This window comes from Penicillium griseofulvum, assembly GCF_001561935.1.
Source record: "Penicillium griseofulvum strain PG3 chromosome Unknown contig_80, whole genome shotgun sequence".
Classification (NCBI taxonomy): Eukaryota; Fungi; Ascomycota; class Eurotiomycetes; order Eurotiales; family Aspergillaceae; genus Penicillium; species Penicillium griseofulvum.
The window spans coordinates 4337812-4362696 of record NW_024467471.1 but is presented as its reverse complement, the minus strand read 5'-3'; the positions used below and the strand labels follow the sequence as shown (position 1 = coordinate 4362696).

General features: G+C 48.6%; 6 protein-coding genes across 6 annotated transcripts; 2 read left to right on the top strand and 4 right to left on the bottom strand.

Moving 5' to 3' along the window:
* Window positions 1-606: 606 nt before the first annotated feature.
* Window positions 607-4602, top strand: PGRI_025660 (putative ABC efflux transporter; the record flags this gene model as incomplete). Its single annotated transcript, XM_040790279.1, has 2 exons — window positions 607-3880; window positions 3929-4602. The coding sequence occupies 2 exons, from the start codon at window positions 607-609 to the stop codon at window positions 4600-4602; spliced, it is 3948 nt and encodes a 1315-aa protein (XP_040647232.1).
* Window positions 4603-7340: 2738 nt separating this feature from the next.
* On the bottom strand, window positions 7341-7889 carry PGRI_025650 (putative extracellular thaumatin domain protein; the record flags this gene model as incomplete). Its single annotated transcript, XM_040790278.1, has 1 exon — window positions 7341-7889. One exon carries the CDS (start codon window positions 7887-7889, stop codon window positions 7341-7343), a length of 549 nt encoding a protein of 182 aa, XP_040647231.1.
* A 1845-nt stretch (window positions 7890-9734) lies between these two features.
* Window positions 9735-12977, bottom strand: PGRI_025640 (Sec23/Sec24 family protein; the record flags this gene model as incomplete). Its single annotated transcript, XM_040790277.1, has 5 exons — window positions 9735-10558; window positions 10611-11048; window positions 11105-11445; window positions 11496-11593; window positions 11643-12977. The coding sequence occupies 5 exons, from the start codon at window positions 12975-12977 to the stop codon at window positions 9735-9737; spliced, it is 3036 nt and encodes a 1011-aa protein (XP_040647230.1).
* An 873-nt stretch (window positions 12978-13850) lies between these two features.
* Window positions 13851-15822, top strand: PGRI_025630 (uncharacterized protein; the record flags this gene model as incomplete). Its single annotated transcript, XM_040790276.1, has 8 exons — window positions 13851-13907; window positions 13977-14377; window positions 14428-14543; window positions 14594-14771; window positions 14834-15148; window positions 15204-15533; window positions 15597-15668; window positions 15726-15822. 8 exons carry the CDS (start codon window positions 13851-13853, stop codon window positions 15820-15822), a joined length of 1566 nt encoding a protein of 521 aa, XP_040647229.1.
* Window positions 15823-16154: 332 nt separating this feature from the next.
* On the bottom strand, window positions 16155-19223 carry PGRI_025620 (cleavage polyadenylation factor subunit CFT2; the record flags this gene model as incomplete). Its single annotated transcript, XM_040790275.1, has 2 exons — window positions 16155-19017; window positions 19075-19223. The coding sequence occupies 2 exons, from the start codon at window positions 19221-19223 to the stop codon at window positions 16155-16157; spliced, it is 3012 nt and encodes a 1003-aa protein (XP_040647228.1).
* A 1697-nt stretch (window positions 19224-20920) lies between these two features.
* Window positions 20921-23572, bottom strand: PGRI_025610 (uncharacterized protein; the record flags this gene model as incomplete). Its single annotated transcript, XM_040790274.1, has 4 exons — window positions 20921-20950; window positions 21050-21672; window positions 21754-22041; window positions 22153-23572. The coding sequence occupies 4 exons, from the start codon at window positions 23570-23572 to the stop codon at window positions 20921-20923; spliced, it is 2361 nt and encodes a 786-aa protein (XP_040647227.1).
* Window positions 23573-24885: the final 1313 nt, after the last annotated feature.

Here is a 24885-nt window from a genome sequence, read left to right as displayed (position 1 = left end):
GATTGTATATATTCGGACTTCCCTTCCAAAGTTGGGGATTGTGTGGCTTAATAAGAATTGGGTCTTTATTGTACAGTATCCGATTTGTTGCTTCCAGGTGTATTGGACAGGCAGGGTCTAGACCTTGGATTTTGTCGGTTTATTTCTTTGTTCTTACTGGCTGTCTTATGGTCATCCTTGACTATAATCCAGTCAGATTATAGTCAGATTAATACTTATGCATACATTACATCCCGTCTGAAGTAGACAATTTACTGTTAAGAGGTCCCTCAATGTGTATGTTGTAAATATTAATTGGACACACACCAGCATGTTAATACAACTCTGTACACGAGTCTCCTCGCATATGCAAGGACCACGTTGCGGGATTAAAAGCTAAGCTAAGTATAGTCTAGAGGGTCCGAGGGTATGCGGTGAAACTGTCGGAGGACCCCGTAATCTGATCGAATTAGACTTTTTCATCCCGTCAATGTTTTAGAAATCTGGGGTCATCCTGTGATCATCCAACGGTGTTTAACTATCACCTGCATATATCCGAACAGGGGAGTCTTTTGGACGATGACCTCTAGAGCTGCTATATGATTCGCAATCTCGCTACGGCCCACCATGGAAAAAGACGAGATCATTACCGAATTGAGCGCAAAGCACATGGGTCTATCTGCAGACGTGCGAGACACCGTATACAATCTATCTCTGCGCGCGGTAAATCCAGTATGCATCAAAGTCAGCAATCTATCACTCGAAGTCAACACCACCCCACCAATATGGGAGACCTCGCCATCACAGATCTGGCAGCGTTTGCGGGGTAAACAACCCCCAAGAACCAACAAGACTGTCCTGGACAATGTATCCGCCTCCATGCCAAGAGGCAGCCTGACTGCCATAATCGGAAGCAGTGGCTCAGGCAAGACCTCCCTCCTCAATCTAATGGCCAACCGAATGAGTCTCTCCCGAACGAACACAAGCGGAACAACAACTTTTAACGACGACCCTGATATCGCCCGCATTCGCAGCGCCTACGTCATGCAAGAAGATGTCCTCATTCCGACGTTAACAGTTCGCGAGACTCTACGCTACTCGGCAGACCTCCGCCTCCCACCACCGACAACTCCAGCAGAGCGTCACGCAATCGTGGAACAGGTCATCCTCGAATTAGGGCTAAAAGAGTGTGCTGATACCCGCATCGGTACAACGACCCACAAGGGCTGCAGTGGCGGAGAGAAAAGACGTACTAGCATCGGCGTGCAGCTCCTGGCAAATCCATCTGTTCTTTTCTGCGACGAACCCACGACCGGTTTGGATGCTACCAGTGCCTTTCAGATTATCAGGACTCTGAAGCGTCTCGCACTGGATGGGAGAACGGTTGTTGTCTCGATCCATGCGCCGCGCTCTGAGATCTGGAGTCTTTTTGATAACGTTGTTTTGTTAGCTAGGGGGGCGGCGGTTTACAGTGGTTCAGTGGAAGGGTCCTTGTCACACTTTGAGGAGTGTGGATATACTCTTCCGCCCTTCGTCAATCCGGCGGAGTTTTTGATCGACCTTGCTGCCATTGATAATCGGACGGAGGAGCTTGAGGCTGCTTCGAATCTTCGTGTTGAGCGGCTGAGAGAGGTGTGGCGGTCGAAGCAGGCTGCAGCTACAGGCACGGAGGCAAAGGACAAAAGAGAAGAGGAGATATCGAAACCTGAAACCGGTAGCTTTGATACTGGAGCTGTGAAGCAGGTCTCATTTCGTCGACAGTTCTCCGTTCTCACATCCCGCACTTTCAAAACTACCATTCGTGACCCGATGGGTGTTGCTGGTAGCCTTCTTGAAGCTGTTGGAATGGCTGTCATTAATGGGTGGATCTTCCTGCAGCTTGACGAAAGTCAGGCAGGGATTCGCTCGCGAGAGGGTAGTCTATACACTGCTAGCAGTCTAAACGGCTATCTCATTCTGCTATACGAGACCTATCGGCTGACAATCGATATTCGCTTGTTTGACCGCGAACGCAACGAGGGCGTGGTTAGCGTGCCGGCTTTCCTTCTCAGCCGACGAGCAGCTCGGTTACCATTGGAGGACCTTCCAGTGCCGTTGATTTTCTCTCTCATCTTCTACTTCATGGTAGGATACCGTCTTGATCCGGGACAGTTCTTTATATTCTTCATCCTCACCCTACTCACGCACTACATTGCCGTGACATTTGCTGCAGTGGCCATCGGTGTAGCACGGAGTTTCCCTGGAGCTAGTCTGGTGGCCAACCTATCCTTCACTCTGCAATCCTTTGCGTGTGGATACTTTGTCCAATCTAACCAGATACCGGTCTACGTGAGGTGGTTGAAATGGTGTGCCTACACCTTCTACATCTTTGGGGCTCTTTGTGCAAACGAGTTTATCGGACCCAATGGTTCGGGACTGGGACAGTTCTACGCCTGCCCATATTCTGATAACCCTCTAGACCCGGCCTGCAAGCAATATACCGGGCGTTACATCATGGAAAGCCTGGGAATGCCATCCAACTGGATCTGGCGGCCTATTGTGGTGCTAGTTGCGTTTGCAATTGGTCACTATCTCCTCGCCGGTCTGTTGCTCCAGTACAACCGCTTCGCCATCAATGTTGCCCAAGCAAGAAAAGCGGAAGGAGACCCCTCTGGGAAATCAAAGCTCGCTATCCGCCCAACAGAAGAGGCGCGCAAAGTGGCAATATCGCTTGACAAGTATGCGTTGGAAATTCAAAAGAGAGAATATCCCTGGCAACCCGCAAGAATATTACAGATTCTGAGGCCCATTACGGCTGAGTTTCAGGCAGGAGAGCTGAACATTATCATGGGCCCATCTGGAAGTGGTAAAACATCACTACTTAACTCCATAGCCCACAGGCTGAACGGGTCTGTGGGGACCCAATACCGCGTCCATGGTAACATGCTATACAATGGCGCCGTACCCTCAGAGAGTGTGATCCGCTCAGTGACATCCTTCGTGACGCAAGACGACGATGCACTGATGCCCTCACTAACCGTCCGAGAGAGTCTACGGTTCGCCGCCGGTCTACGCCTGCCAACCTGGATGTCACGCGAAGAAAAGAACCGACGCGCAGAAGAGATCCTCTATAAGATGGGACTAAAGGAATGCGCCGACAATCTCATCGGCAGCGACCTCATCAAAGGCATCAGCGGCGGCGAGAAGCGACGTGTAACAATCGCAATTCAAATCCTCACAGACCCCAAAGTCCTCCTCCTCGACGAACCAACCTCCGGCCTCGACGCCTTCACAGCAATGTCCATAATCGAGCTCCTCCACAGCCTCGCCGCCGAAGGCCGCACTCTAATCCTAACCCTCCACCAATCCCGCTCAGACCTCTTCACCCACTTCTCCCAAGTCCTCCTCTTAGCCCGCGGCGGCTATCCCGTCTACGCAGGTCCCGGAACGCAAATGCTCGCGCACTTCGCCAAGCAGGGCCACGAGTGTCCACGCACAACCAACCCAGCCGACTTCGTCCTAGATCTTATCACGGTCGATCTCCAGCAAGCAGACCGGGAACTTGTCACACGTGAGCGCGTGCATGGTCTTATATCCTGTTGGAAAGATAGCCCTCTCGAGCTAGGGCTAGATCGACAGACATCACAGATTGCCACGCCTGCAGAACTGGGAAGTCTTAAGCGCCAGATGCTGCCATTCCGCGTGACATTCCCGCTGGTATTGCATCGCTCCGTGATCAACTTCTGGCGTCAGCCGCCGCTGGTTATGGCGCGGTCGATGCAGATTCCAGGGATAGCGATTATCATGGCGCTTTTCTTTGCGCCGCTGAAGAATGATTATGCGGCTGTTCAATCCCGTATGGGGTTCATTCAGGAGTTTGCGGCGTTGTACTTTGTCGGCAAGTTTACTCCATTCTCCCCCGGTTCTCTTCTGGGCATCCTTTTTGCATAGACATCCTAATCCCAAACAGGCATGCTCCAAAACATCGCAATCTACCCCAGCGAACGAGACGTCTTCTACCGCGAAGAAGCAGATAACTGTTACACAGCATCAACATTCATCCTCAGCTATACAGCCATCGAAATCCCCTTCGAAATAATCTCATCCCTAATCTTCGGTGCGTTAGCCGCCTTCGCAGACAACCTGCAACGTACCGTAACGATGTTCCTCATCAGCGCATTCAACTGTTTCTGCATAATCAGCTGCGGCGAGTCTGTGGGGATAATGTTCTGCACTTTGTTCTCACATGTCGGCTTCGCCGTCAACGTGACATCAATCCTGCTCTCTATCTCAACCATTCTCGGTGGCGTCATGAGTCTGAATGTCAACAACGTGCTACAGGCGCTAAACCATCTCTCGCCGATCAAGTATGCCATTGCTAACCTGGCGCCGTATTCTATGCATGGTCAGGTGTTCCATTGCTCTGATGCTCAGAGACTTGCTAACGGGACTTGTCCTGTTGATTCGGGCGAGCAAGTGCTTGAGCTGTATAATCTGGATAAGAATGGGCCGATGAATGTTATGGCGTTGGGTGTTTGCACAATAATCTATCGGCTTGTTGCTTATGCTTTTATCAAGGTTATCAGATCGCATAGGCTTATGGAGCAGTGGAGGGAGTGGCGGGCTCAAAGGAAGGCTAGATAGATCTTGATCTTCTCTTTTGTGAATCTTTTTGTTACTTAGTTGAGATACCCTTTATACGGTTTGCTTATTTCTCGGTTTTCTACACTAGATTCGATCATATCTTGATAATTAATGCCCAAAGAAAACAATCAAGAGGTTGAATCCAGATCTATATATGTTTACCTGGAGCATATAAGTCTAGGATAGATATAGTAGCACTTTACCTAGATGTCTCTGTATATGCACATAGAGTTTGGAAAACGTAGGATAAAAGGAGGTCAAGCTAATATCTAGTATCCAACAGCAGGTGGCCGAGTGGTAACATGTCCATGTGTACCACGAAGGAAGTGCCTAAGATCTTCCACTACCTGACTGTTCCGTTCAACTCCGGTTGCGATCGCGTTTAATTAAATACTTCTGGGAGTCAAAACCCCTTTTTTTTCTTTATAGAAGATAAATGTCACAGGCCAAGTTTACAAATGATGCCTCAGGCATCAACTCCAAACAGTATTGATAGCTCTCTCCTCTATTACTTCCCTTTATTTCCTGTCCTTTTTACACTACTGATAACTACCACTCGGGGGGGGCGTTCGGAGCCCACAAATACATTCTGTATCACATGCTACTTTGTACATCAACACCTCATCTCTAAACACGAGCCTACTGATCACGTGATCTTCTCCGTTTGTTCCTGGTCGTAGTTTCCTTAACTAGATAATTCTTCTCATTTGATATTCCTAGATATTTCCATACTGTATGCATATTACCTCAGGGCCATTCCATTTGGATGTCCATACCTCGGATAGTAGCCTCACTGTCCCTAGACACCCAAGGATATAAATCATGGATATCTTTTCGTGGCTGACTTTGCAACTGAAAGCCGTTCTTGCTCAATCTCTGCAACAATGAAACTTAAAATCAAAGTTCATTTGATGTGCTCCGACTTTCAAGGCCTAGACGCCTTGGCTTCAACCATTCCAGTAGAAAGAATATTGGCAAAGAAACTATATTCTATTCACCACTTTGCATGCCAAGACAACTGTACTCGAGTATAACAGAAATTATACCGACCTGTTCAAAGCTTGAGGTCCCCGATATATCGTCACGTGGTCAAGCCATCGGGCACCAAGATCTGCGATGTATACGTTGCATAAGATGAAGAGAAGCACATTGTTGACAAATATGGAAGCTAATCGTTGTGACAAATATGACCTGCCTAATTGGAATTGATCTCTGGTAACGAACGGTGAAGCCTGGTGACTCACTGTCGTACCCGATAGTACCCGGGTGCATCCAACATGGCAAACCGTAATAGGCAACATAAATTCATTCTGCTAAATATATCGCAAGTGTTCAATGAGAATGGAGGCGGAATTGCGTATCCACCCAACGAAGATTCTAGGCGGTACCAAGAATTAAGCCATGCCGAGTGAAGGCCGGTGGTCTTGGCATCGGATGGCGTGGAAACGACTAAACGGCAAAAGAGTTGGGGAAAAGGTTTAAGCATAACCCAATCCATTGGATGGAAGAACCTTAATAATCAGATTCTTTCGGCTTCTAGTTTACCCCATTAGTTCTTCCCGAAAATTTAAGCGAAATGTTCCGTGGTTGAATACGGTGGTTCAACCAAATTATCAATATCGCCTCTCAATAGGAACGGTCCTGTCAAACACCGTCTACTAGATGTGAATGGATAACTCGGCACTTTGAGTTATGTACCTGCCTGAAGTCCACTCCACGTGTACTTTGATTCACGTACATTGTATGTTGTACAACATACTATATTCTACGTAGCAATCTATGTAACCTATGACGAAAGTAATATGTTATAACACACTAAAACCTGAATGACAACAACACTACGGAGTATAAGGCGTTGTTTAACAGTCTAAAGCGCAGATCAAAGCAGATCATAACCAAATTAATCCCTCGGTCTTTTGAAAGGGATCCACCAAATCAAATCCAAGCTCAAGAGTCGGAAATCTCGAATCTAAAAACTGGAAGCCACGCAACCCCTCTGTGGACCCCTTGAACGCCATCCGCACTTCCGACTGGCGGAGGATCGACATTTTGTACAATGGACCTGACATGTGGAGTTAGATCTACGAATAGGAGATTTGTGCGTTGGAGTCCCTGTCTATCATTTGTTCTAGATCGTGATTCAAACTTGTTCGTGGTGTTTGGCCAACGTCTTGGTTCCACTATTATTCATGCTTTTTAATCGTGTCTATTCGGGAATTTTACCTATTTGTACATTCCGAGGCTTTGTTGGGTCTTAACGATTTTCAAGTTTCCAAGCCCCATTTTTTACTTTGTATTTTAAGTCTCAAGTTGTATGTTGATGGAGAAAATTTCGAAGTAAAGATCGTATATTTCGTGTAATCTTCAAGATCTGATGATCATCTGTCTATTCGCAAGTCTATTTCTCTCCCCCATATATATAACTCCCATTTGTCCATATTCAATCCAAGTGCGGGGGGTATTCCAAAACCGTAAGAAATCATAGCTCGTGACGAGACATCCTGCCCCAGCGGGAAAATCAACCTGTGGGGAGAAGACATGTCGAATCAACCGAACATGTTGCATAACAAAAAAAATCACCAATCTCATCTCAAAAAGTATCACCACCTGGGGTAATATATGTAAAGAAAGAAAAAATCATCTTGCCAGCTAGGGCTCGATGCAGGGTTGTGAAAGGTATAAAAAAAGAAAGGATGCACGGTTCAACCGGCAAAAACACAAAAGGCACTGGAACGAATCTATGCCGCCTGGCCGAGAGTCAACTCAAGAGCAGTGTCGATGGGGCAGCCGTGGGTGGCGTGGTCATCGGTGGGCTTGAGGTAAGCAGCAGAGCAAGCAGAGTCACCAGCCTTGCAGATGGCCTTGGGGCAGGTGGAGGTTTCATCTGAAGGCACAACCGAGAAGCCGAAGTCTGTGAACTTGTTGTTGCCAGCTTGCATGTCGATGCAAGACATGTCCCAGAAGATGGTATCACCGGCTTCGGTGTACTCGAACTGAAGCACATCGTGCTGATCAGGGTCGAGGGCAAGCTTGATGGAGATGCCACCACCGTTGGGGTTGGTGCGCCATGTCTCGGAGTAGGTACCACCGCTCTTGGGGAGAGTCTGCATGGGGCCGACGTCGCCGGCCACGGACCAGGCGTAGACGTCCTGCTGGAGGTTGTTGGTGATCTTGACACCACCGCCGTCGCGGCGGACGATGCCTCGACGGACCATCATGTCCTGGGGAAGAGCCGAGGCGATGGTGGTGAAGAGGGCAGCAAGGCCAAGAGTCTTGGTGAACATCATCTTGAAAGTTGAAGATTTTAAAGAAGAGAGTGATGTAGTTGGAATGATTGGATCTGATCGACAGATGTAAAAGAGTGCAACGAGAGTCAATCTCGAGACTGAAGAGAGTGAATGTAAAAAAGAATGTACTGTTTGTACTTTGTAGAGAGTGTGTTGAAGAATACAAAATCCCGGGGTGATCGAGGGGGTTTATATAGATTTTGAACCCGATATAACTACAGGCACGAAAGAAAACGTGCAAAGCCACCCACACTTGGAGCCATGGATCGATTCAGGGAATTGTGGGTCAATCGAAAGGCAAAAGGCGAGAAAAAAATCAATTAAATAAATTCTTAAAAAAGAAAGAGTGGAACCGAATCAGGGCGTCTCGCCTCCAGGGCATTGGAGTTTCAGAGTCCAGACCAGAACAATTGAGCATGTAGAATTCACTGCAATATTATATATATCAGATATGTAAGATCTATTATTGCTTATAAACCGCATAACGCATTGCTACCAAGGGCATCACCGCTATATGTACATTGAATATGTATGCCACAGCTCTATATGTAGGCCATCGCATGGGCGTCTAGGTGCGTCGGCATAGCAAGATTTGCGTGTTCTAAACTTTACCACTACAAACTGCCCCACTATCACCTGAAAGCCGCATTAACCGACGTGGCAATACTGCCCACAACTTCTCGCCCGAACCAACTCTTCGCCCCCCCCCCCCCCAACCCCACGTCACGTCCATCCGGCCTCATCCGCGGTTCTTCCAAACAGATGAAAGAAACTGACAAACTTCGAACCAGCAAAATTCCATGGCAAAGAACTTGGCGGAATCTCGGCTAAGTGGCTGTGCCTTGCATTTTCGCCAGGAACCACTGGGGGTTTGGAGCTCGTTCTATGGATGTCTAAGGGGTTTGGCCACCACATCTAACTTTTCTATTCTATTCTTCTACGGATTATATTCGGGGTAATTGTTGAAAGGATTCAGAATCTAGAATAAAAGTCTAACAAGTTGGGGGCAAATATATTAACTAATGTTGAAGAGAAATTAGGGTGTATGCTGATGGTGTACTTCAACATCACTATGGTGGCAAGTAGTACGCTATTACACAATTTATATTGTGTAATATACTACATATCCTAAAGGTCAACTGAACCAGTAATAATATCTCCTATTACCATTATCAATTCGACTGGCCTGGCTCCATATCCAATGTCGATAACAATGTTGTATACGAACTTAGCCCTACTAGGTAGGTGGGAGCTGACACTCCACTCTTACACTGCAAAGCAATTAGAATAGTCCTTCGTGCTCCTTCGTGTTAAAAGACCCTGAGCCAATGACACTTTTCAACACTCTTGAGGCCCACCAGACGCCTCTGACGTTGACGTTGATGCGGGCCTATATAATTAATTGTACCTTGACTGTACCTGGCGATGGGGTCTGATTTTTTTTTGGCATTCTACATTGTACTCTTAGGATCATACCCTAATTGATTCTAAATTAAGACTATGATCGTCGGGATCTTTCGAAGTAAAAAAAAATACTTTGAAATAGGCGATAGCTGTGGAATGTACCATGGCGAATACCATGTGCACGGAGACTGTGACACAAACTCGCAATAAAAGAAACTACCCCTGGTATACACAAATGATTTCTCTCACAGTTATTTGACCTTTGAGGGATGCTCCACTGCCACTGCAAGCCACTGAAGTCAGCGCCACAGTCGACCCCCACCAATTAGCTCCCTCCACTTTCCTTCTCTGCAGCTTACCTGCAGAAATCTAGATCGCCAGGAACCAAGCAAGTAACAGGTGCCTGAGAGGGGGTTGGACGGAGGATCCCGGATTAGGCATCTACCAATACGGAGCACGCATGGCCGACAAACTAGCCAATGCGCCCTCGCCGCCCTCCTCCTTCTTACGGTGACCGGCCAACTCCAAGTTAATCTGGCGGTGGATGTGCACAAGCCAGTCCACATAGCTCTGGGCCTCGTTGTTCCGATCCTCCAGAAGGAGTCGGGCGAACTCGTATTCCGCCCCGTCCAGGCCTTGCCGGGCCAGTTGGATAGCTACGGACTTGGACCCACGCACTGTCGACAAGTACTGCAGCAGATTACGCACCTGTGCATTCAGGTGTGTCTCAAGCACAGGCAGGGATGAAGTGTTGGGGTTCATACCCTGGAGGGAGTCCTGGCCTGGCCCGAATAGGTCTTCTAGCAAATTGGGTGAGACTTGCGCGTGCAGCCAGAGTAGGATTGCCTGGCCGTTATCCACGATGTAGACACCACCTTCTTCGATGCGTGAGAAGCTGGCTCGCAGAGAGGGAGGGATTTGGAGCTGCCCGTGCTCGTTCGGGAATCCATCTTCTGGCTGCATGTTGTGCACGGGGATAATGCGAGGGTAGAGGTACAAAGCCATTTCTGTGCAGCCCATTGACCGGATCATGCGCATGTCATGCACTCGTCGGTCTGATGACTCGGGTCCACTTTTGAATGCTCTCGACTTAACCAAACTGAGCATGTACATCGAGAACTCCTTTAGGTTCTCCGGTAAAACTAGCTGGCCGGGTGGGTGCGAGCCGGAGAAGATCTTGCGGTATCCGCTGAAGATATCGACTGTCTTCTCTGAGATATTGGCTCGGATGTCCTTGAGGTTCTTATCCAGGGTTTTCGAGGCGGCTATAATGGTATCAGTATACATAGTTAAGGTTTTCTGATAGATTCAACTTACCCTCTTTGGCAATAATCGAGACCACGGCATCCTGGTCGACGAACTTCATCGTCTCCATGCCCCCTTCATTCACAGCCGCCACAACGTTGATACATCTGACACGGCGTTGACCGTCTGCAGAAGTATAAAGTAAGGCCGCCTGGAAGTGCGCATCCAGCTTGGGATCGAGTTTTCCATCGTAGCTGAAAAGCACACCGAATGCCTTGTCAGCATCCACACCGGCAATCTCCAGATCAGCACCGAGTGTGTGCTGGACAAAGTTTCCGTGGTAGGCGGATACTTGGAGTCCGTTGGAGCATCGGACCTTCATCAGGGTCTGATATCCCGTTTCACGAGTGACGGCATGAGTGATCTCATTCCGTAGCTTGAGGAGATCGCGCGGGGCATGGAAATTAGGGTAGAAGAAGGTCTCACCTCCGGTGAGACTAGAGACGTGTCCTATGAGCCAAGTTAGCTGATGCTCTGTATAGGGCACGATGAGGCTTTCAACGTACCAATTGTTGCCACATCGAGGTATGTGCCACCAGGGGCTGCCATGAACAGATCCAAGCCAACGCCAGCTTCAGCCAACTTGCTTGCCGTCTTCTTCCAAGCTGGGTTTTCTGTGGTGAAAAGTTTCCGTTCCGCATCCGTTCCATGAACTTTAGGATCTTCCCTGACTGCCAAGTGCCCCGGACCGCAGGTAGGTAAGCTAGCCAGGGCGCAGATAATCTTGCCACCTGTAGCCTGTAGTGCGGAGAGAGCTGAGTTCAATGTCGGCAGCAAAGCCGACTCGGGATTTTTGATAGAAGAGAACATTTTGGGTATCCGGCTGAGAAGAGAAGTGATTACAGACCTATACATAGTTAGTGATCCGTAGGATATTGGGGATAGTTGATCACATACTTCGATTCATATGGGTCCACAAAGAGGCCTTCGCTCAACGGCACAAACGGCTCCTCTAAGTCGGTCATAACCATCATCTGTGCTTGATCCAATGACGCCTGTAAACGTGTTAATAAACGAAAGTGTAGCAGGGCGAGGAACGCATACGGTCAGGTTGTAGAAGTGCACCTCCTTATCATACGTAACGATGCCAACCTTCGCCCCGATGGGCAATTTTCGTGATGATTCATCGCTTTCGGTGCTCTCTGATGGTTCATCATCACTACCGTACAGAGCGTCTTTGATACCTGCACAAACACCCTTGAGGAATCCACGATGGACCGACTCCCGGCTGACATCGATCACAAAGAGAGTTTGGAGGCCCACCGGCTCCTTGTTCCAGTATTCCTTCGGGACCGTAAACTCCACAGTTCCCATCAGCAATTCAGGACGCTGCATGCGATCCACACGCGCACCGGATGGATCTAGCGGCGCAAAGTATTCCGGAGGCGTATCGTTCGGGAACGTGCACATATTACAGACGAACTTGCTGCCGCCAGATCGGAAGGACATGAATGGGTTGATGTATGTTCGGCATCGTCGGCATCGCGGGGGACCAGCATCCCCGAAGTCCAGCACGGGGATCGGTTGTTCACCGGGATCCAGAGGGGCGAGGGGCTGCAGGATCATGCCCAATGGCAAGCCGGTCGAGGTAAGGAAGTCAGAGGCGGAGGGAATATTGTTGAGGGTTAAACGAGCGTATTTGGGGGAGGAGTTGCCCTGGTCCTGAGCCACGAACGGAATCGCCGCTGGTGGGGGGAGGTGTTGGTCCATTGTTGGGTAGACATGGTTGAAATAGTACTGAGCGGGTAGATCGCGCGATCGCGGGATGCTGGGAATATGCTCTGGGTCAATTCGGCCTGAAGTAGGGACAGAACCTGCACCGCTTGGCATGCCAGGTATATCAGCAATAGATTGCCCAGATACCAACCCCACCGCCGGGGAAACTGGTCGCTCAGCATGTTGGTTCAGACCCGTGTTCAGGAACTGCGATTGCTGCTGTTGTTGCTGCGGCTGCTGCAAGCCTCCTTGATCCATGCCAGTATTAAATCCTTGCGCGGGGGGTGCTGCACCACCTCCGATGTCGTGGTGAGCATGACGGTGCTTTTTCCGGTGTGTCCTGGCCCCCGCATCTGCCGCAATTCCCAAGCCGCCCATCTGAGAGGATAGGCCTGCCATACTAGGATCTCCTGCTGCACCCATTGCCTGTTGTGGTGCATTGTATGCCATGCCGGGACTCGCCAAACCCGGTTGTTGTGGTGAGCCGTAGGCGGGCCACTGATTCGGCGCTGGGTTGGCGTAAGGTGCTCCTGGTTGTTGAGGCGAGGCACCTGGAGGATACCCAGCAGGGTATTGCTGAGGCGGAGCTTGAGCCATGTACTGTGGATTGGAGGGGTCGGCAGCTCCCTGACCCATTGTGTTATACATTGAAGGGTCGGCCATGGTGGATCATGCCGCGGGGTGTGAAAAGCCGAAAGAGGTCACACAAGGGATTGAGAAATAGAGAGGAAAGACCCAAAGTCTCAACAAGTCATCACGTATGGGACAAAATTAGGGAATGAGAAATAAAGAGACTCTTTATGTTGACGATATACCGGATTGACCACCTAAACTCACTCGGATTTACGTGCTTCCGAGGTTCTTCACGTGGGTCTTCCCGTCCTCGTTCTACTTTGTACTTTTATAGTAACTTCTTCTACTTCTTCTTTCTTAAAAAAAAATAAAAATTTACTATTATAACTAGCAGATATACTCAAATAACTTTGAAATTGACAGCCTGTCCTTTCTTAATAAAAGTATCACTATTACCCACTCTCCGTTGACTCCGTGTTAGAGACAGACTAGCGATTCGGAGACCATCCCACTCGGAAGCACTTTGAAGGAATATCCCTTCTCTTTATCGTGTCGTCACCTCAGAAAAAAAGGAAATATTGGTCTTTGCATGGCTTGGCCATTTTTGACTAATTTTACGCTTATCATATTCTCTCCAATCACGTCAGATGTCTACTAGCTTCGGCTGAAGCTCCTTAGAGGGTTTATATTATTTTTCTGCGTCCATCTCACCGTCTCTTTCCCGTTGATGGCTCCCGTTAGACCGGTCTCCTGAGCCCACTATACTCCGTACATTGTAGATATAATACAGGATTCCTGTAAGTCGGGAGATTTCTCTTTTCTTTCCCCCCTTATCTTTGCTCTAAAGCTCCTTGCATATACATTGGTCATATACTCCTTATCATGGGCCTGACCGTAAAAACAGACCCGGATCGCAAGCCTGGGAAAGAAAGAGGAGATACCCCAGCTCCTCTTCAAACTACAATGGCCACCATTCACGATGATGATGAGCTGTTGCTGGCTCGCATCGGCTATAAGCAGGTATGTGTCGCCAAAGGCCTTGTGAAGATCATAGTGGGGCACAATCTGATAACGATCTACTCGGACTAGGAGTTACGACGAGAGTTCTCCAAGTGGTCGACTGTCTCATATGCCATCTCTATTCTAGGAGTCCTCGGCTCCGTGCCGGCGACATTTGGTGCACCGTTAGCGGCTGGCGGTCCAGCAACAGCTGTATGGTGTTGGTTGATCGGTTCATGCATGGCTATGTGCATTGGAAGCTCTGTGGCAGAGTTAGTATCAGCATATCCCACAGCTGGAGGGATGTACTTTGTCACAAAGCACGTTGTGCCTCCGGACCAAGTCCCTATTTTCTCCTGGATCCAGGGATGGTGTAACCTCCTTGGACAGACAGCAGGAGTCTCCAGTGTGGCATATACGGTCAGTCAGATGTTGCTGGCCTGTGTCAGTATGAATTCGGATCTTGTCGATGGCAAGTATTCGTATGCACCGTAAGTTAGGCAGCCCCATTGGTACTTTACTAAAGCTGATATCATTCAAGGACGGCGCTGGAGACCGTTCTAGTATCGATCGCAATTCTATGCATTCTTGGAGTGATTTGTTCCTTAACCACGAAATCCTTGCATCGAATTATCCTTTGGTTTGCTCCTATAAACAGTGTGTATCAAAGAAACTTCGTTGTTGAACTTGTACTAAGAAGTTCACAGTTGGGGCGACTGTCTGCATCTGCATTGCGCTGATTACCCTTACCCCTAATCTACAGCCAGCATCCTGGGTCTTTGGCAATTTTACCGATGGCTCCGGATGGGGTTCAAAGGTGTTTTCCTTTTTCCTGGGCTTCTTATCTGTTGCCTGGACAATGACCGACTACGATGGAACGACCCAGTATGTGACCCCCGAAATCCATTTCTACCAATTTATATTCTAACCTTTCTCCTTTATGATAGTATGTCTGAAGAAACACATGATGCTGCCGTGCGAGGACCAATTGCTATCCAAACAGCCGTCCTAGTATCCGGGGGGCTTGGATGGGTTCTAACCGTCTCAATGTGCTTCTGTCTAACCGATCTCGAGGGCATTTTGACCTCCCCTACCGGCCTGCCCGCAGCCCAGATCTTCCTCAATGCCGGTGGCAAGCGAGGTGGCACAATCATGTGGGCATTTGTCATTTTGGTCCAATTCTTCACAGGCTGTTCAGCCATGCTGGCAGATACAAGAATGGCCTATGCCTTTGCCCGAGACGAAGCGCTTCCATTTTCAAGGTAGGGCGCTTCTGATCTTTGTATCCGATCCAAGTTCCTCGCTGATAGATTATAGGTTCCTATCCAAGGTCAATTCTCGCACTCATACCCCTGTCAATGCAGTGTGGTTCGTGGTCATCTTCAGCGTAGGTTTGAACTGCATAGCTATTGGCTCCACGCAAACAGCCACCGCAATCTTCAACATCACTGCCCCGGCACTAGACCTATCCTACGTGTCTGTCATTCTCGCCCATCAGCTCTATAAATCGAAAGTCAAATTCATCGAGGGCCCCTTTACACTCGGCAAATGGGGTACTCCTATTAACTACATTGCTATTGTCTGGGTCTTGTTCATCAGTACAATTCTGTTCTTCCCGCCACAGCTTCCTGTGACACCGGCGAATATGTAAGGCGCTCGAGCCTGGTTTATGACTGGTTATGAAAAATCATGCTAACATGCCCTACGCAGGAACTATGCCGTTTGTGTTGGCGGCTTTATTGCGGCTTTTGCTATGATATGGTGGTGGATTGCAGCTCGAGGGTAAGAGACATAATAACCCATTCTTCTAACCTTACTGACATGTCCTACCTTCTGCAGAAAGTACACTGGTCCTCAAACCAATGATATCATACGAGAAATTCCCACCGAGGACGATGGCAATGACTCCGAAGAGTCCGGCGATATCACTGCTTAGATGGCAGATTCTCCTCTTACACCACCACAACGACTAGTGGTTTCATTTTCGATCATGGATTAGATATAGATTATGCTCATGGTTTCGGATTTTTGACCATTTGCGAATGGGTAATTTTGGTTTCGGGCCAAAATTGTGCTTTGATGATAGATAATATTGTTTCTAAATAGAGTATACTACCTGTGATATTGACTTGGGCAAACTATTAGAAGAATAAAACTTGTTTGTTATAAATCTCTTGGTGTTTGGATAAAAGAAGTGGCCATGAATGCTTTGTTAACCATGAAGTTATACACCGGGAAAAGATAGAAATACATGCCACGAATATAGTCTTAGCTGCCTGCAACGACAGCCAGGCCCTCGTAGATTTTCCTTTTGACAGCAAGGAAGCTCCCTATTCCACGGCCACCTGGCCGACCCAGTGAAGACTGCGCAGTTGCTTCAATTTCGATCTTGCCCGTTCCCGATTTGCGCACAGCTACAGACTTGTCAATGAGAAGCGTTCCCTCGCCTCGGAACTCGGCAGTGTGACCAGCGGATTGCATCAGCTTGCGAAGATCAGCCAATCGCAAGTCACCCACATGGAGAGGGCGGGCCATAGATCTGGTACCTGCGGCCATGCTAGCCGGGAGAGTATCAAGTAACGGATAGGTCTCCACCTTGTCGATTATTTTGGTGTCTGCTTGTTCTAATGTTGGGGTGACGGCGGAAGAGGCTGCTTCGTCTTTCAGTTGCTTCACCTTCTTGCCTGATATTTCAACTTCCCCGGCCTCAGCGGCGACAGGCTCTGGTCCTCGCAATTGTGCCGTGAGAGCAACGACGCCGAGGCTACGGACGTGCTGCCAATTCAAGCGCCGGACGAGCGTGTTGCTCAGCTTGACCATCCAGGCATTTGTATCGACACTTGCATCGATGACTTCCCCGTTCGCCGGAGTGAATATAATGGCAGCCGAGTCAAACGAAGGGTCAGGACTCGTAGCACCAAGCTTGACTGTCAGCAGTTTCTGGCATTCGGCTGCTAATGCTGATGTCTCTTCCTTCATGCCACCAACCAGGATTAACTTTTGAGGTTGGATCAGTGGAATCAACATCTCCAAGCTGCGCTTATCGTGCAAGCCCATGAAGTCGATGAACGCAATCCTAGCGTTGATAGTGATGGTCTGGTTATGGTAAACAACCTTTGCAGGGCCTTCGAATGACTGGCCTTCTGCTTCGTCTTCGGACTCAGCAGCTACATCAGCATCTTCACCATCTGTGACAAGGCTGAGATCATCATCTTCAATCTTCTTGCCATCAATGTGAGGACGCTTCCGTCCTGCTGCGCCGCCAGACAACTTGCGTCCATGGGGCCCGGCGGTGTCATCCCATCGTCGTTTTTGGCCAAGTTTAGTTTCGGCATCGGTACGCCGTTGTTGCATATCAATCTCTTCGCGTTCTTCGGCTCGGAGATACTCCTCTGGGCGAATGAATTCTCCATATTCGTCTCCCTTCTTTCTCGGCGCCACGTAAGGGAACATGCGCTCGCGGCCCTTCTTGCCACGCACATCGTAATCATAGACATTCTTTCGACGAAGAAGGATGTTGATGCCAAGGTCTTCATCGCTGACGGCAAGTTTGCTTCGAGTAGCGTGTGCAAGTGAGGCCGAGAAGTTCAGCGCGCGACCCTGCTGTTCAGGATCTGAGTCTTCAGAGGAGGTAGAGCTCGATCCATCATCAAGGGCATCCACGGCGGTTTCGAGGGTTTCTTGGCCAAGTGTTTGAGATGTGTCCTGAAGTTGGCGCTTGGTAGCGAGATACTGCTGGTATATTAACTGGTCCCCGGTATCGAGAGGGGCTCGCTGTACATCTGTCCAGGACAATTCTCGTCCGCCGCTGTGGACTTGTTCGATGTGATCGCCATCCGATCCTTTCTCTAGAGCCACACCGTCTCTGCGTTCCTCATACCACTGCCAGATCATGCTTCCAATTGTTGGTGAACTCTGTGATGGTTTCAACTCCTGGGTCTTCATGTCCTCACGGAAGGACTCTGTCAGCAACAAAAGATTGTTGGGTCCTTCGGCAACTTGTCGGAGCGCATCCTTTGAGAAGCCCCAGTCCAATGAGGTATCGGATGCAAGAATTACTTTCGGCCCGGGTTCTGAAAGAAGCTTCTCAAGTCGCTTCTTGCGCTCGATGATTTTGAGGTGTTTGAAAGTGAATGGACCCCCACCTTTGTTGGAGCTCTTCTCCTGTGTACCCGTCCTTTGTCCATTTGTGACATCTGTGCTTTCCGCCGCTTCAAATTCGCGGACGATGTTCTCGTCCATCCACTCCAGCATGCTTCGGGCGAGTCGGATTGTGTTCGTAACCTTCTTGCCAGCCAAATACAAACCTGCTCCTTGAAGAACATCCTCTTTTTCACCATTCGCGGCATCGCGCCAAGAATGTTCTAGTGCGTAGGCCAATTCAAGAACTCGCGCACTTGTGTCTGTTGGGATGAGAACTGTTCCACCTTTCGCAAGGCTACTTCGGATCATGTCGAGAAGAAGGTCATCTCGCTTTTTCCGACCCCCCGAAGGTGCTAGCTTATCGCCTCCCTTTGTACTACAGATCAAGGCTGTGGGTTTCCGCAACTGTTCAATGACTTCTGCTCCACTAGCACCAGATCCGCCGAACCACGCAGCACCCGCGACAACGCTCTCACGAGCTTGGTTCCAATCCACTGCATAGACAATAGATTCCAGCCCATGCTGAATATGCCATATCGTTCCACCGACGGTGTGACCGGCATTGTAGGCCGTGAGGGTGAGCCCGTTCAGCGGTGGGGAGAAAGGAGATGGGAGCGGTTGGTGCGGTTGGGAATATTTGAGTGGCTGGATGAGAGAGAAGTATCGAGAAATTTCCTCCGCTGTTGGCGATTGAAGAAGTATTCGGTTTGTGCTGCCGGTGCCTTCGTTATCTCCGCCTGACACAGTCGTAGATCCTGCTGACGATGCGCCTGGCTCTGAAACAGAAGCCTTTGGTAGGAATGTGGCAGCAAGCGGAGCGGAGGCGTAAAGATCTTGTAGGAGCGTACGGCCGAAAGCGATGACGGGATTCGTTGCATAGATTGGGATTTGCGTGAAGAGGGGGAATGTTCGGCAGCAATGGACTAGAGCGCCGATATGTGACGGCGTCGCGTGCGTCAGGAGAATGAGGGAAAGTGTAGGAATATGCCTGACGATAATGTTAGCTCATCTAGATTCAAAGTAAACGCGTTGATCGCATGCTCACTTCTCAAGTTCCGCTAAATCAAGGGTATTGAACTTATCATCCCAACCAACATCCACTAAGATCTTGATGCCTCCATCAAGCTCCAATATAGACTGCGATGCCCTAGAAAATGACGCCTGGGCGCCAAGGAGGGGAGTGAAAGTGAACATCGTGAGAGTCTGCCGTTACTCCCGGCAAACCTAGCAGCCGTGATTGTTCTAGGCCAGCGAGGACAGATCGATCACGATCAATGCAGCTATATGCCTCGAGGTATTTGGTCAATTCCAAGCTTGATCCATTATCCCAGGGTGTCAAATTGATCCGACCTTCGCGAACAAAGACGAGACATCTGGAGATACCCGACGACGGGAGAGCTGTTTGTTCGGTTTGCACGTGACGTCTATCAATATAAATGTCGTAGAACTATAGATTCACTCAATTACTTGCACCTCAATAGGATTTTTACTTTTCATTTACGTAGCTGTGGATATCGCTTGTCTTTTACATTGATTTCTGTCACTTATTTGAGTACCATACAACGAAGCGTTGCCTCGCGATAATATCATATTATGTGGCAACGTGAATTATCTCTTCCAAGGTCAAGATTTACGAGGTCCAACCTCTTGTTTACGCAACTACGTTTAACAACATGCCTCCCTCCAGCATAATTCCTTAAGAACCTAGTGAATGATGACCAGAATAATGATAACGGTCCAGTGAAAGTATATGAATCGCTAAAAGTGAAATAAATAACACAAATAGAAAAGGCATAGATATCCCAAATTCCGAATATATACATAACTCTAGTTAAATGTTGGTGTAGGAAGCACTGGCATACCCGGAATACCGGAGGAAGGATTATAAGTAATCTTGAAAAACCGTCTATGTATATAGAGGAACCTACCTAGGTAGAATCATATAGTGCTTAGTGTCAAGTTTTTCCTTCCGAGTGTGTGCCAAATCAAAAATAACCTCCGTACGAGCCTATCATGGTTGCCTCTGTCCAGCTAATCCCAGCCCCATGTTTGATTTTAAACAGATGTCAATCCGCTCAAGAGACAACATAAAGTAAGAAATAAAGTATGGCAAACAAATAGCATGGAAAATAAATAACATGTACTAAATAAACCTTCATGACGAACAGGTTGCGCAGAACCATACGCCTCGTCGGCCTCCTTTTTGCAAAACACACCTTCGATGGGTTTGGACCCTAACGGGCGGAGCGACTCGTCTAGCCCCATATTGTATATCTCATTTTGCACTGCATCATGCAGGCAGCGTGAAGCTGTTTTATAGGCCCCAGGTAAGAACTTGAATGTTCATATATCGAGTTCTGCGATCAAACATCTGCCGAGCATTACGCAAAGAAACCTTGTCCGCAATAGCCTGCAGATGGTGGAGATAGATGTGGTGAAGATGGGGGCAGAGGTCACAGTGGAGGGGAACGACAAGTCGGTCATAGCATTAGCATGCGGCATACCGTGGGTTGCATCTCTCGCTCCGGCCATATGCTCGGTGAGGGTGCCCAACAATGGGGAGGCATTCCTATCAAAACGGACGGCACTAAGGACTGGTGCTTTGGACCTGCTGTGGCTGCGCATTTTATGTTGGCAGATTGCCACGGTAGTGAAATACGTTAAATTACAACGTGGACAGATACTGGGAGACAGAGTCTTGAATACCATTGATTGGACCATACATAAATTACCCAAAACCAATAGTTTGGACATTAAATGACCATCCAACAATACGAACACCCCAAACCCGACCACAAAACTACAGAAATATACAACATAATTATCTAAACGATGACCACCGGGCTGAACTGACTGACTGCTCCTTTGCAGATGCTGGTCTTGGCCTTCTCTTACTTTGTCCCTTGCTCCTTTTTCTCGGTCTTGAGACCTTAGCACGCGCCGCAGGCCCGGGGGTTATCCCAGTCTAATCGATTATAATCAGCATGATTCTAAAAAAGGTCAATGTATGAGACACTTACCGGAACTTGCCATTGACTGAAAGGCCGATGCCTTTCAGCCCAAGGGGCAAGCGTAGCGTCGACTGTGGGTTTGATCTCATGGCTCGCCATTTCCTCCCCTGCCCACACTCTAACACGGCGGACAGCAATAGGGTCAGGGAAATGTCTGGCTCTCTGAGTTGGGTCAACGAGATACCTCTTGGTCTCTTCCAAGAACCTATCTTGCAGATTAGGCAGAATTTCAGGACTAGGTGCACGCGCCTGTGATCTTGCACCTGTCCAGTTTTGCGTCTTCTTCAACAGTGGTACCGGCGGCTTGTCTGATACTTTCTCTGCTGCAGCGGCTCGCATTTCAGCCCGTTGATTTTGGGCTGCTTCTGCGAGTGCCGTAACTTTGTCAACCTTGATCTCACTCGCCGTCTTCCTTCGACTCGTGGGTGGTGATGGTATTGATGGTGTTGATGGCGACTCCATTCGATTTCGTTTATTTGACTCTACGGGCGCTCCCGTTTTGACCTTCGCTCTCTCCGTTACGACTCTCAGTGGCTTCCCCGACATACTCCCAGGATCTGGTGACGGCCGTGCTTGGCTCTTTACTTCTGGCGCTTCCTGATGTTCAATTCCGCCTAACCTTGCCTGCTCAACTTGAAACAAACATTAGGATCATTGACTAGGGCGAGGGATAACCAAGCAGTTGTGGATACCACACTGAGAAGTTTACTTACAAACTCTGTTCCTCTCGCTATAGTACCTCTCAATCTCTTCAGGGCTGAAGAGCCCATCATGGGATACCGGGGATAGGCTATTCGTCGATTGGGCGCTATTATCGTCAGCGGCGTTGACCATGCTAGGCCCACTGGTCTTGGAAGAAGCGCTGACCTCGCTATCAGAGCCGGGTCCAGAGTGAAGGCTGTTAGGCGATTGTTCTCGAGAGTCCTGATCTGAGCTGGGCTTGACCTGAGCGGCATCATATTTGTCGTCGCCAAAGATTGAACCATCTTGCGACATTGTATCTGGGGCCGATCAGTCAGCGTATTGCCAATCAGTCTCCAGCGTGCCTGGAAATGGCAAAGAAACATGCAGGGAATGAGAAAATCACGCCAGACTAGCACATTTGTACTCACCAAGTCGTGCATGCTCATTGTCTCCAAGAGAAACAGGCGTTGTCGGTTCCGAATAAGTGTCCTCATCAATTGGTTCCAGGTCCGGCGCCTCAGAAACAGACGACCCCCTAGATCTGCCTGCCAGACTATCTTCGTCGTCCGTAATGCCCTCATTAATAGCTGCTGTCGGTTCGGAGAAAGCTTCCTCTGGATTCCGTTCCAGGTAAGGCTCGACTGGCTGACTCTGATCACTGCCATCCTCGTTACCCGGTTCGCTTTTCGAATCGGGACTTGGAGAGCGCGAGGCAGTCGGCCATGGCTCGAGATTCGGTCGATTAAGAAGATTGGAAGCCACAGCCTGGGGATACAGCTGCGCAAATCGAACATCACGAGGTTGGACTGCCATGTTTGGACGCTCATAATTTCCGAAATAAAAGGCTGTGTCACTTGATTTTCGGCTGGGTTGCGCAGAGGACCCTCCCAAAAAGTGCCTTGTGATGGGAATTGGCGGCAGAGCTGGGTACCATGTGTCCCCTTTGGTCACCTCCTTGGGCAAACCCTGAGCTAGGGAATCATAGATCTCCTCTCGGACCTCCGAATCGGTGAGTGTATACTCGAGGCGCAAGTACGCAAGTTCGTAAAGAGCTGGGTATTCTAGCCCACTCCACTTCTTGAAGTCCCCTTCTTCAAAGGTCCACTGCAAACCTCCAACATCTCTCCTCTCCCTGCTACTGGATCGGGCATTTGTGGTATATGGTCGTTTGACAGGGACCTGTATGCTTTCACTTTGAGTGATCACCCAGCGAGGCTGCGGTGCTGTGCCTCCGATATAGATGTGTGGTAGAGGTCTATTCTTTGCGTTCTCCAAGCCTTCTGGGAGATAAGTGTTCATTGTGTACTCCCATTTTCCGATTTGGAAAGCCGGACGCTTTTCTTTGGGCGGGCCGACTTCCACACGGGGTTTGGGTGGAGTCGAAATCTTGCGCCTTTTGGCCGGTGGTTCGTCATGAGCTTCTTCATTATCTTCATCCTCGTCTTCATCATATTGGTTTGCAACTGTTCTACCTCTGCTCTTTGTGGCTTTCGCCTTTTTGGAAGTTTTGGCAGATTTGGCAGGTTTGGCGACTTTGGTAACTTTGGCAGCTTTAGTCTTCGAAGCAGGTTTTCGCTTTGTGCTGCTTTTGGTACTGGCAGCTTTCGCTTTGACTTTCTCTGCATCCTTCTGGGCCTTCACTGCAGCCTTTTCTGCATCTTTCTGGGCCTTGATTGCGGCCTTCTTTGCATCATTTACAGCCTTTGCTGCAGCCCTCTCGGCCTTCTTTGCCTCCTTCTCAGCCTTTACTTTGGCGGCTTTGGCGGCTTTTTCAGCCTTGGAGGACACAGCCGGCTTAGGCTGGGTCTTTGGGTTGGTGCCCCCACCCATTCGTCGTGTTGCAACCATCTTTCCAAGTTGATTGATGGTCTTCTGGTCTGGTTTGATTTGTTAGCTGGTGAATGTGTAAATGATAACACGAGGACCATACTTACTATCAGTTGCTGTTGCTATAATATGATCAATCTGATGATTGAATATTCAAGGCAAGGGAGTTGTGGTTGTGTTCGTGGTCGAATATGAATTTGGACATGCTGACTCTTTATTAATAGAGGACAGACTGATCACCTATTTCTATTAGCAGACAAAGCCCGAGCAGAGAGAATCGAAGAAACATGCAGATATCCACCCATACAAAGAGAATTAAAAATATCTTTTCGGGGCCTTTTCTTTGTTGACCAGGTCCACCTTATTGCAGATACACCGAGGTCTTGACAAAGAACGTTTTAGGTCAATCTTGGTACAAAGTTCCACTTATTGCAAATTGGAAATGAGTCTAGCTCAAATAATCAGGCTTGTTAGCCGCTGTATTACAGTAGGTGTATATAGGTTGTCAAGGCTACTCACGGTGTGGGCATTCGCCCAACCCAGAGTTCCGAGGGATTGTAGAAGATCACACTAGCCTGTGAGAAAGGAACAAAGAAGACCCAGTGGAACAGTTTAAGATTCTAAGGTACCGCAACCGGGCAGCTCAAAGAAGGAAGAAAAACAAGAGTATCATCATACTACGAACAGCGCATGTAAAACAATGAACAAGGACAGGAGCCATAGGAACCAAAGCAGTGCTCAAAATCAATGTCTAATTTGAAAATGACCAGCATCAAAGAGAATGAGAGTAATTCTCGGACCATGATTCCGTTCCAGAAGTAGACTATCTCGCTTTTGAGACTAGATGATGGGTCTAAGCCAGGTGGTATTCCTGATCTTGTCAAATCCACCCCCTTCTCTTTCACCTCATTTACTGTAAACTAGTCTAGACTTTTACACGGAGTATTATTTGAAATCCAAGAGATTAACATCCTATCAAGTTTGACACGCTTACCTCGGCAAACTGGAGACTAGGCAATTGCAAGCGGCCAGGTTAGGGCTTGCTTAAGCAAAAGCTGAGCAGGTAATATTAAACCCAGCGTCCAGATTTGGCAATGGCCCCCCTCTTTTCCTACCACGAAAGTGCCAAAACAAAGCGAAACATATTTTCCAGTCTGAATCCGACACTAGAATTCGACTGGAACGGTACAAAGAGCTTTGACAGATGAGTCCGTGTGTCCATGGAGGAAAAGCAGATCGGAAAAATGCGAGCTAACTTCCATCTTGGATTGAACTGGCTGTGTGGTTGAATTCAATCCGTCTTTCATCGTGGCCAGGGCTATTATTAGCGGACG